Genomic DNA, 12,213 nt, shown 5'->3' with positions numbered 1-12,213 from the left:
CCACGGGGTCCTGTGGGGCTTGGGGTGAAGTCTCCCTGTGGCAAGAGGATGTGTGAAGAGGCTGCTGGGGCCCAGGAGCTGCCCAATGCATTCGACCTGGCTCCCAGGAGGCCCCGTCCCTGGCATCCCCGGGCTGTGGGGCTGGGGAGGGAGGGGGTCTCTGTTCAATGCCGCACTATCCTCCGGTGACCCCTCTTGTCCCCTCCTGCCCAGCCGGCCCCGCCTCCTGAGGATGACCTGGAAGGGGAGTTTACAGAAGAAACCATCCGGAACCTGGATGAGACCTACTACGACCCCTACTATGACCCCACTGTCTCCCCGTCGGAGATAGGGCCGGGCATGCCCGCCAACCAGGACACCATCTACGAAGGGGTGAGAGGCCGCGGGGGCACCTTCCACTGGTACCTTTGGGGCCTGGGGAGGGCGGCCTGTGAGTGGCCCCTGCTTGGTGACTGCAGGGCCTTCCCTTTCCTCCTCTGCTCATCCTCTGTCCACCTGTGTTTTGTGAACCCAGATCGAAGGACCCCGAGGCGAGAAGGGTCAAAAGGGAGAACCTGCCATCATCGAACCAGTAAGGCATTTTCTTATCCCCTCTCTGAGGTCACGGGGCTGCAAGACATGTGGGTCGTGCAGGTCAAGGCCTAGCCAGTGGCGCCGTTCATGGACGCTACACGCCGCTTGTGGCCGAGGCTTGAGCAAAGGGGCTCAGGTGGGGGAATGTTCTAGGCCATGACGGAGACGCCCCTGCCTGGGACTCCAGCTGGTCAGACCTCTGTGCTATGCGCCTGTGGTCTGGGCACCTCGTTGGGCACCTGCTGTTGTCTCTGGGATGAAAGAGCTTGTGTGAAGGAGGGGAGCCCCTCTAGAGGGGTCAGAGGGTTCACAGGGCACCTCAGATCTAGGCTGGGCAGCACCGGGGGTTAACTGTGGACCCAGCTGCTCCCAGGCCCGGTGTGGCCACCGTGTGGGGTACATTGGTGGAAGCCAGCAATGTGTGGCAGGCTGTCCGTAAAGCCGTGGCCGGGGAACTCTAGGAACTCACCCTGCTGGGCACGGCGTCACAGAGAGTAGACACGATGGCTACTGATGGAGTGGGGGGCTCATGGTCGGGGCCCAGGAGCCGCTTCCTGCTGCCGTGGGAGCACGGCTGGGAGCACTGGGGTCCACCCCAAGGCCCGAGAGCTGCTGAGGTCAGGCCCTGACCAGGCTGCGAGGCTCCACGTGATCGGCGGGCGGGCCGGCAGCTGCCTGTGGTGGTGAGACAGTGCGCGCTGGGCGGTGGCTGTGGACATGACGGCGGGGAGGGCCTGGCCGAGGCCCACCCTGCCACGTTGTTCAAGTGCCGGAGGGAGGAGGCCAGTGGCCTGCCCCGAGGCCGGTCACAAGGCGGAGCTGGGCTGAGGGGTGGTTCCTGGTGTTGCAGCCCGGGACAGGACATTGTAGATCCCAGGACCTTAGGCCCCTGGATTCCTGGGATGGGGAATTTTGTGGCCTCCATCCTCCCGTGGTCCTGGGAAGGTGCTTTTAAAGCCTCGACCTTGGTCTCCCCCAGAGAGACCCGAAGCCCCATGGCCAGGGCAGACGGGACGTGGCCCATCTCTGGGGTAGAACACCCAGCGGGCAGAGTTTCAGCAGCGCCCTCGCGGCTTGGCTCTATGCCCGGCCTTGCAAGCATCCGGAGGATGGTGAAGGCAGCCCGTGCGGCTCTGTTTTCCCTCTGGGACTGTCCAGGGGTGGGATCTATCAGCCCCACGGGGCTGTGGCCTCTGGACACACGTCCTTTCTCAGGCTGAGAACATCCCCTTCCGGTGCTCTCTGCGGGTCTGAGGAAGATGGCTTGTCTGAAGGTGGAGAATGTGGGTGCAGGAGAAGGGTGAGCCGGGGGGAAGCACGGTGCAGCCAGCAGCTGGGGAGGGGATGCCCCAGAAGGACAGTGGGTGTGCTGCAGCTGCTATAGGGTGCCCTGGCCAGAGGTGAGCTAGCCTGGTGTTGCCTCTCGCTGGCCTGAGCCTGGCTGGTCTCACTGACCACACGCACATTTCCCCAGATATCCTAGTCCCCAGATGGACCTGCTCTTGACTCAGGGTGCCTTTTATGGGGTCCAGCACAGACAGTGTGTCTACACAAAGTCTGCCTCATGTCAGGGAAACTGAGGCATCTGGACGCAGCTCGGGGAGGGCTCCCTTCTCTGGCCCTGGCGTTCAGCACTGCCCCGCCCCAGCTCATTCTGCGTGTCTGCCAGCCCCTTGCTGGGCCCCTGGGGACACTGTGTAAACAGTTGGAATCTCTCAACCCAGAGATGCCCTCAAAGTCTTAGCTCCATAAACAGATGGCCGAGGCCTGGGAGCCGGCTGGCGTGGGCCTCGCAGCAGACTACTGACCGCAGAGGACGGGGTGGCCGCTGCTCTGTCTGTCCCCACCCCGCTCCAGCACCCGCCCTCTGGGAAGAGGGGCTTGTCATGTCACTGGAGCCCTCGGAAACCAGCTCCTTCTTGCCCTCCGAGCCGCACCTCCTGTCATTCAGCAGCCGGTCAGCAGCTCCTGGAAGGGGCAGCCGCCCTCTCAATTGAGGGGATTCGGGTTTGTGGGTGTCCTGGGACCCCAGGGACTAATCCTCAGACTCAGTGTCTTGTGTCCCCTGGTGAACATCCCGGGCGGCACACGGATCACCGGCTCTCTTCTCCCCTGGGGTTTGAAAGAAACACTTTTGTGCGTGCTCTTTGAGGGGCAGAGGCACCTGCGTTGAGAGCTGTTTCCAGCTGGGCCACGGCTACCCTCCCTGCTGAATTTGGGGAAGGCGTCTGCACCCTGGTGGTGGTGGGGTATGTGTGTAGACTGGCCTAGCACCCCAGAGAGGGCCACCGCTCTCCCTCGTCAGCTGAGCCTTTCTCCCCGCGCTGGGCCCGTTCGTCCCGGCATCTGGCCTCCTTCCCCGGCCTCCATGGACACCTCTGGCCCAGCTTCCATGGAGATCTGTGGCCAATGTTGCCCCAGCTCCCCGAGAACCATGCCAGCATGTCTGGGAAGACACGGCAGGCCCTGGGGCCCGCCAAGGCCAGAGCTTGATCCCAGCTCCATGGCCAAGCCTCCCCAGCTGCCTTTGTCAGAGGAGGCATTTTGAAAGCTGTTTGGAGGAGCTGTCTGTGTGCATCCTGAGCACACGTAGTCCTCTGAGTGCACATCTGTGTAAACACGCCTTCGTGGTGGCAGGGAGCCCTGGAGGGGAGGCTGGAGGTCGCAGGACCCCACGGCCTGGTGCCCCTCTCCCGTGTGGGTCTTTGAGCCTCGGCTGGGTGTGCACCTGTCCCCCTTGGGAGGCTGTCCCACATGTCTCAAGAGCACTGTCCACTGTGGAAGGACTGAGCACAGCAGCTCACACCATCCCTGGAGGGAAGCAATCTATGTTTCCTCTGCTCTGGGGGAAGTGGGGGCAGGAGCCCCCTGTCCTCGGCCATGAGTGTGGCTAAAGCTAGGCCAGGCAGATCCTAGCTGGTCCCAGGACGCCCAGCTCCCTCTGCTGCTGCCTTCTCAGCAAGCAAAGCCCTGCAGGGGGCAGGAGGCCCCTGCCCTCCTGCACGGTGGTACATTATCTCAGAGGCCCCTCAAGTGGGTGTGAGACACAGAGGACATTGGAGGTGCCTGGCCCTGGTGTTCACTGGGCAGGAGGGAAAGGAGTCCTGCCCTGGGAAGGGGCTGGAAGTGGGGGCGCCCCCCGGTCAGGGAGCTCTGTCTGCTGACCCCTCTGCTACCCACATGGCCTCTCTGGGGTCCAGGCTGATGGGGTGGGAGGCAGGAGGCCTTGTCCCCACTTGGGGGTGAAGACCGTAAGGGTGGGTGGGGGCCAGCGGCAGGGAGAGGGGCTTGAGGGGGAGGGCGGCCAAGGGTCCTGTGGACTTGGCAGCGTCTCCCTCGTGCTCTGGGCTGCTGGTGGGCATGCATCCTAACTGTGGTCCTCCTGGAGTCATTCTTTGCAGCCACTATGGGGTGAGCTGACCTCTCATGGGGTCATCCTCACCAGCAGGGTCTGCTGGGATCTCAGGAGCCATGGGTCCTGGGATCTCAGACACCATCTCCTGTCTTTTCCAGGGCATGCTCATGGAGGGGCCGCCCGGCCCTGAAGGTCCTGCAGTGAGTGTTGTGCTTAGTTCCCCAGGCCTGTGGGAGGTGCTGGGGGTGGTGGGGAATCAGTGACACCCCTTAAAGGGCCTGGGTGGAAAAGAGGGGGTGCTCACTGCCCTTTGCAGGCCCCCCGGGGCCCAGCACCGTCTGGGCCCATCTCCATCCTTCCAGAATCAAGGTGGGATGGGGTGTTGCCCTATGGCTGTATCTTTGAATTCTGTCCTGACTTTGTTTTTAATTCCAGGGTCTCCCAGGACCTCCAGGAACGATGGGCCCCACTGGCCAAGTGGGTGACCCTGGAGAAAGGGTAAGGGGTGACTCGGCTTGCTGGGATCACCTGCTCCATGGGCTTGTCTGTGGGCTTGTCTGTGGGTCTTCCACTTTGTGGCTGCCATGCTTATATGTGCAGAGGCAGCCGGTGCGTCAGTGTCCATCTCCACCCTGCCCCTGGCCTGTCAACCTCTCACACCACCCCCCTTCCTATGTCTGTGTCTATGGATGTTTAGGGAGCTTGACTACTTCCTGGCCCTGTGCCTGGGAAGGTGACACCTGCAAGGGCAGACCCGGCCGGCCCGAGTCCCACAGAGGCTGTTGTGGTCGGCTCACAGAGGGCCCTGCAGCCCGCGTTAGCATAACGGAATTGACAGTGCTGTGAGGGTCACGTGGGATTAGGATCTGCATTGACCCTTCCTTCCTCAGTATATGAGCTTCATGGGACTTGATTTCCCCGCATTCTGTCTTCCTTGTTGGAAATCAAGCAACAGTATGGGAGAGCTTGCTCTGGGTCAAAGGGACCCATCCCGGGGATCCCCCTGGTCATAATGACCTGTCCTGGGGTCACCCCTGGTCAAAGGGATGCATCCTGAGGTCCCCAGATCAAAGGGATATGTCCCCCAGTCAAAAGGACCCCTCATGCCTCCCCCCTGACCATCAGAGAGACTTGTTCTGGGTTTCCTGGTCAAAGGGATACATCCTAAGGTCACCCAAAGGGACGTGTCCCCAAGTTAAAGGAACTCATCCTGGGGCCTCCTGGTTAAAGGGACCTGTCTGGGTTCTCCCGGTCAAAGGGACGTGTCCCTGAGTCAAAGGGACCTGTTTGGGCACCCCCTGGTCAAAGAGACATGTTCCCAGGTCAGAGGGACCCGTCCTGCGCCCCCTTGGTCATAAGGACACGTCCCCGGGTCCCGATGGTCCTGGTTGCTGTGGAGCCATTTGGGCCGAGCCCACAATTTCAGTGTGACACCCCGTGGAGCTCTAGGGTACTGCAGCCTCAGGGGCTCTTGTCCAGCGTGGCTTGTGTTTTGTGTCGGTTTTTCCTGCCGGTCTGACGAGTATGGACGTGAGCACAGTCAGATCCAAAGCTAGTAGCAGATGACTAAGCAGCGGACAAGAGAGACCAGGGGTGTGTGTGCGTGTGTCCTAGGGGACGTTCATCCCCAGGGCTGGGCACATGGCCTGGAGAGCATGGCCTTAAGGGTGTGGGTGGGTCAGTGGCTGGGTCAGTGGCCAGGTCTGTGGCTGGGTCTGGTCTGTTGGGAGGTGGCTGGGGTCTGCTCCCAAGGCAGCCTGGCGGGCAGCCAGGCTCTGGGGCTCCAGAGTGGTGCTGGAGCCAGGGGGCGGGGTGCCCCGTCCCGCGGGCAGGTGAGCACTGAGTGCACCTTCCAGATGGCATCGATGAGGGTCGGCAGCAGGTTAGCGCTGCAGGAGGCAGTGGCGCTCCTCCGTGTGGCCGGTGACCTCTGTGGAGCAACATTCCCAGCTATGCTGATTATCTATAGCTGGCGGCTCTAAGGGCACACAGAAGGTGGGTCTTTCTCCGTGGTGGAGTCGGGGGGACTGGGATGGCCTTCCCACACCTCCCGGCCCCTCCCCTCTGCCTCATGGCCCCAACTGCAGACGTGGGGGCCGCTGCTCCACCCCAGCTCCAGGACCAGACAGCTTGGGTTCTGTGGTCTGTGCCCCAGCTTGCTCTGGACACCATGTCCCCAAAGGTCTGTGTGAGCAGGGGCGACGGCCAGGGGCATCACGGTACCTCAGGACCCCCGTTGAGCATGACTGAGTCCAGGTGTCAGCAAGGGAGGAGCACACGGTATGGTCCCAGAGGGGCAGGAGGAGATGCTGTCCATGGTGTGCACGACACGGTCAGTTTGCCTCTGTGTCGCTGCAAGTGTCCATCCCTCCGCCCACCGTCCAGCGATCACACAGTGCTGGGCATGGTCTAGTGCCGAGGACTGTCCACTGTCCAGCGGTCACATGGTGCCAGCCATGGTCTAGCACCAAGGATGCACTCTTCCCCACTTGGTCCCTGCCTTTGGGCTGAGCCTGGACAGGGCCAGTGGTGGGTGGCCAGCTGGGGCTTTGTGTACCCCAGACCCCTGACAGTGGAATATCATTGTTTTAAGCAACTGGTGTCTCTTAGGTTCAAGCCCAGATCCAGGAGCCTGGGGACTGGGCATGGGGTCAGCAGAGAGACCCATTCCTCTAACGTGTGCTGTCCCAAGGGTTGGAGGGAAACCTGCAGCCCACTGGCTATCCCAGCACCTTTCCAGGTGGAGGTGGGAGCTGGTTCAGGAGCTGAGCACTGCCCACCGCTCCAGGCCCTGCTTAAGCCATCCTTGTCGGAGGAGCTATCCCTGCTCACAGCTCAGCTTCCTCCCAATGCCCAGCTTTCCCAGATGTCTGCTATTTAGCTGGCAAGGGACCCCGGCTGCACAGTCAGGATTCTACACTGACACCACCAGTAGGGAGACCTCAGAATCCCTTTGTGGGAAGTGGGAAACTTCTCCATCTTCTTACGTTTTGTGATTGGGGCGTGCAAATTAAACTGACCAAAGACCGTGTTGATAGAAGAAAAGGCACATGCTTGTATTACTATTTTAAGTTTCACACACATTCTGAGCATCCCAGAAAGGCAGTGCGAACTCAGAGAAGCAGCCTGACCTGAGTGCTCAGGTTCCGTTTCAACCGAGGGTGACCCATGGGGGAGCAGCGACTAGCAAAATACGGGGTGACTAAGGGAAGGGAAAGGTCATTTTGGTAAGGTCTGCTTACGTAGACTTCTGTCCGTGCTGGCTCCCAGTCCCCGGTGGTGGGGGTTGTCCTCCCTGTCCTGGTGCGGAGGACAGTGGGGATACTGGGTGCCATCTTCACGAAGGGAAACGTACGCACTCTCCTTCTAGGAGGCTGGGGGGCGGGGGCAGAGGACGTCCATGGATCCTCGGCTGCCTTTGGCTCAGAATAGTCCTTACAGCAACATGGTGTGTTTTGGGGCAGCACATCCTGATCCCCTCCACCTGCTTGGTTGGGCTCACTTGCTTGTCTATATGGGAGAGGTCTGGAAGGATCCTGCCCTCCCCCGGGTTCCACCGTCCTGGGATTCTCCAGCCTTTCCTATTACTAATTATCAAGTAGTTCTTTTTTTTTTTTTTTTTTTTGAAGGTCTATTCATTTATTTTAGAAAGAGAGGGAGAGAGAGAACTCTGCTCAGCACAGAGCCAATGCAGGGCTCAATCTCACGACCCCGAGATCAGGACCTGAGCCCAAACTAAGAGTTGGTCACTTAACCAAATGAACCACCCAGGCACCCCAATTAGTAATTAGTTCTCATCTAACCTTGACTGGCCGAGCCTGGCTTCCCAACTGGTTAGATGGCCGCCAGCTCCCCCAAGCCTTGCCCGTGGGTGGTGTCACAGGTGAGAAGGGACTTGAGCCATCACCCCATCCATGCCCCCTTGGTGACAGATGGGCAGGCCCAGCCGTGCGGGCCGAGGGGAGGCAGGGCAGGGCTGGAGCTGGTCTGGCCCCACTCTCCTGGCAGGCGGGCAGGGACGTCCCCATTCCTTCCTCAGGGGCTTAGAAGGAAGCCGAGGACAAGAGAGCCGGGTGTCCTGAGGGCACTGGAAGATCCCTTGGGAGAGGAGGCTGAGTGCTCCTGGATTCAAGACATACATCTCCTATCACGATGCTTCATGTCCAGGACGGAGGCCCATTCCTACAGCGGTGCCTCCCTCCATGCAGAATGGGATGCACATCGTACCCTCGGGGCAGAAGTGGCAAGGGAGGCCCACGCCATCCGTCCCTGGCCGCCTTGTGTGCTCCAGCAGCCCCGCAGGGTCTCACTGCCCCCCACCCCCCGGAAAGCGTGCTTCACAGGTGCCCCTGGCATCCCTGGCACCACCGCTGTGCCACCATGTCCCCTCCTGGCTGGCTGGACTTCCGCCCAGCACCAAGGGAAGGACGCAGGCTAGGCCGCTGCACTATGACAGGCAGAGTCCATTGAGGACTGTGTGAAGCTTGAGCTTCGCAGGAGCCATTTCAAGTGCCGTTGCCGCGGGTGGCGAGGCAGGTTGGTTTCTTTGCTGTCCCCCTGTCTCCTGGGGATGGGCGTGCAGGTCTGCTCTCCCCTCTCCCTGAGGGCTCCGGGGTGTCAGGACCTCTTATGGGGCCACCGTTCAACCCCCAACAGCTGGTTGCTCACATGTACTCCCCCCACCCCCCACCGCAGCCAGGCATCTCTGTGCCTGAGCTCCCAAGGCAGGTCACAGATGGGGTGGGCCTCCCTTGCCGCTGCCGCCCAGCTGGGTAGACGTGCATCCGATTCTGCAGGGAGGGAGACTCTCGTCCCTTGGCATCGCTCTGGTTGTGGTGGAGAGGGTGCCTTCCAGGGCCTTCCCAGCCTGAGCGGGGCTGCAGGCCCAGCATTGTGGCTCCGAAAGAGCAGGGAGGGAGGACACACAGCAGGAGGGTCTTTGGGAGCGGAAGGTGGACAAGGGGCCGCCCCCCGCGTGTCCCAGCTTCCAGTGCCACACGGGTGCACGCAAACCATGGAGACACACAGGGACGGCGTCTGTTCCTTGGGAGACATGGACTCTAACACCTGAAGTTGGGGTTTGATTTGGGACCAACTCCCAGGCTTAAGACTCAGCAGCGGGCAGCACCTAGGTTTCCAAGAGGAAAACTTGTTCCCGATGTTTTCTTTTCCATACCTACTTCTCATCTTCTGAGGATTTTTTCCGATATGGCCAAGGCAAGGGCCGTGCCCGTGAGCAGTTCCTTGACACAGAGGTTCTGCTTGCAAGGACTTCCCTGAGACAGCTGTTCGCATGGCCCCCACCACAGGACGTGCCCTCAGAGGGCAGGCGGGGGCAAAGACGAGCCCCTCGTGCGTGGGAAACTCTACAGCTGTTAAACAGAATGAGGCCAAGTTCATAATAGGCCGTAGTGGGCAGGGAAGAGAAAGAGCAGATTGCAGGACGGGGTGCTGGGGGGGGGGGGCGGGTTGGAGGGGGTGACCTCCTGGCGAAGGAGAGGCATCCCCCGAGGCCCTTGCCGCGGAGACCTGTGGGCGCGCTCTGTGTCGCCAGCCATCGTGCGTGCTGCCCGCTGTCCCTACAGGTGCAGAGCTCCAGGGCTGGGTCCTCCTGCGGGGAGGAGAGGGAGCTTTCCCTTTGCATTTTGTATAAATCGTGTTATACAACAGCTCATGAGAGCAAGGAGTGCGTCTACAGTAAAATAACCAGAGAAGAGAGAAGCAGGTGTTTGTTCAGGCGTGGACTGTTCTGGGTCCTCTGGGATCGTTCCCCGAGAGCCGCAGATTCTCCGTCTTGTCTGGGAACCGGGACCTGATCTGTCTCCCCCGCCTGGAGCATCGCACCGCTGCTGTGGGCGCTCTTGCCGGAGCGCGGCCGAGCTTGGTGCAGAGTGCTGGACCCAACACCATGGCTTGTCGTGGGGTATGGCTCGTGGGGGTCCCTTTCCATCCGGAAGAGGGAGTCAAGCCTCCATCTGTGTGCAGAGCAAATCTGCACCCCAGGCTGGTGGGAGTCTGCCGGGATCTATGAAGGAGCCATGCTCATAGAATGTTTTGGGTTTTTTTTGAAGATAGAGTGTCATACTCGTTTTACATTTGTAGAGTCCCGCGAGGGCCAGGGTCAGTCCGGAGACTCTGCAAGGGGTGTCTGCCTGGATCCTGCCTCAGACCAGATTGATGGGGTCTGTGGGGGCCATGGTGTCATCTCCATGCACATGGACTCTTGAACTTGCTCGAGAGGGGTGTGTGTCCTGTGCACGTTCCTCGCGTCTGTCCAGCAAGCGGACGCTTAGACCGCCTCCTGTCCAAGTGACCACATGCAGCGTCGGTGGGGGCTGGGTCACAAAGGGCACCTCACTGGCAGGTGGAGGACATGGGCCTTGGGGGCCAGGGGGCGGCCTCACCTGCTGGCATGCAGGCCTGGAGGACACATTCCTGGATGGTAGAGGCCCTGGCTTGGTCTGCTACACTAGTCCTGGAGTCACCTCTGTCCCTGCAGTCCCCGGATTGCAGTCTCCCTCCTCTCTGCTCCTGCAGATCCCTCTGGGTTCAGCTAAGAGCCCCTTTGTCCTCATCCCTTTCCCCCTAGAAGCCTTTCCTCATCCTCAGCCCATGGCCAGTGCCCCTCCCTTCCCTGCACTTGGCTTCTGGAACATTCCACGCCATGGGGTCTTGCTTTTCTGTGCTTGCCTCCTAACTTTCCTCGTGAGCTGCAGCTCTGACCTCCTTGTCTGGACATAGCCCTGGTCCATCCCTGTTGCATTCTCACCCAGCTGCCTTGGGTCCTCTGTCCACAGGGTCCCCCTGGACGCCCAGGCCTTCCTGGGGCTGATGGGCTGCCTGGCCCTCCCGGAACCATGCTCATGCTGCCTGTGAGTATCCTTCATTGTGGGGGTGGGCGGCTGGGGTGGGTGGGCTCAGGGCTCGAGATGTGGTGGAAAGGGGGCCCTGAGCTCTGGGTCCGAGGGGGCCATCCCTTGCCATGGAGTCACTCTGATGTGGGCCAGCCATCTTGTAGAAATAGGCTCCTCTGGAATGGACCCTGGTTGGTTGAGGCCTCCAGCTCTCTGCAGGCGCCCAGGGCTGTCCTGTCTAACAGGCGGGAAGTCTGGCCCTGCAAGGAAGCTGAGTGGCATCTGTCCGTCTCCACTGCGACCTCCTTGTGAGCATGCTACCGGCCAGTCCCACCTTGTGCCTGACCTGCCCTTGACCTTGTGGTGTCATCTCCTTTACTAGGAGCCCAGGCCCAGGAGGGCAAGTGTGTGGCACTTGCTGGCACTTGGACATCAGTCTTCTGGCTGGTGACCCGGTGCTGCCCAGGAGGCTGGGCATAGCTTGGGGAGACCCCGTGTGAAGCCAGGACCTTCCTGGCTAGGCCTCCCCGCTGCAGGCATTTGCACTGGGCCCTTGGCTCTTTCTTGCAAGAGCTAGGGGCTGCAGGGTTGCAGAGTGAGGTGCTGCAGAAGCCAGGAAGTTTTTCCCAGACTTGGGGCAGGTGTCCAGGTGGCCCCAGGGCTGAGGCTGGCAGGTGGGGCTAGGGCTGTATGTCCCAGGAGGGGCCCGGCGCCAGATGCTGTCCAACCAGACTCCCCCAAGGCTCTGCTGTCACCTCAGGGGCTGGGGTCCAGCGTGGGCACCCTCATCAGTGCCTCCGTTGACCTTCTGACTTAACACCCACAGTTCCGCTTCGGAGGGGGTGGCGATGCCGGCTCCAAAGGTCCCATGGTGTCGGCTCAGGAGTCCCAGGCTCAAGCAATTCTGCAGCAGGCTAGGGTAAGTGGTCCCTGCCTCCCTGGTGCCCTGGGGTCCAGGGAGGGGTGTGTGTGCTCAACTCTGAGAGATCAGGATGCTGAGGGGACATGCGCTTGTCTAGCTGGGAACCCAGGCTAGCCTTGGGAAGGGGCAGGGAGGTGTCTCAGGGCTCGTCCATGCTGAAGGACCAGGCTCCTGGATATGGATGTGCAGGGGCCACCTGCTGTTCCCCATGGGGCTCCAGGGATGGAGAGACCTGGAAGTGGCTCGCTGCAGGGAGTGGGGCTGAGTCAGAGCCCCTGGGGCTCCCAAGGAGTGTTTGCTCCCTGACTGCTCCACTCTGTAAATCAGCCGAGTAGTGAGCCGAGGTTTTCATGGATGATGCTTCAGATTGGAGACTGCAGATGACAAGAGCAAACCCCGGTTCTGTGGGATGGGTGGTGGGTGATCCTTCCGTGGAGCATTGCCTCTAATGGGGCAACTCAGGACGCTTCTGAATAATCCCTTGTTGGACAATATTTATGTGGCTCTGG

At 60.9% G+C, this 12,213-nt stretch overlaps 1 protein-coding gene across 2 annotated transcripts in view; it reads left to right on the top strand.

Moving 5' to 3' along the window:
• The window catches only part of COL5A1 (collagen type V alpha 1 chain), a 150,506-nt gene that overhangs the window by 64,712 nt on the left and 73,581 nt on the right, over positions 1-12,213 (top strand). For both annotated transcript variants that reach the window (XM_077851271.1, XM_077851270.1), the window contains exons 8-13: positions 214-372; positions 515-571; positions 4,087-4,128; positions 4,364-4,426; positions 10,726-10,800; positions 11,609-11,701. In XM_077851271.1, coding sequence (XP_077707397.1) covers positions 214-372; positions 515-571; positions 4,087-4,128; positions 4,364-4,426; positions 10,726-10,800; positions 11,609-11,701 — 489 coding nt within the window. The remainder of the gene's footprint in view (positions 1-213; positions 373-514; positions 572-4,086; positions 4,129-4,363; positions 4,427-10,725; positions 10,801-11,608; positions 11,702-12,213) is intronic.

This window comes from Canis aureus, chromosome 16 (assembly GCF_053574225.1).
Source record: "Canis aureus isolate CA01 chromosome 16, VMU_Caureus_v.1.0, whole genome shotgun sequence".
NCBI lineage: Eukaryota > Metazoa > Chordata > Mammalia > Carnivora > Canidae > Canis > Canis aureus.
This window is presented reverse-complemented; position numbering and strand designations above follow the sequence as displayed.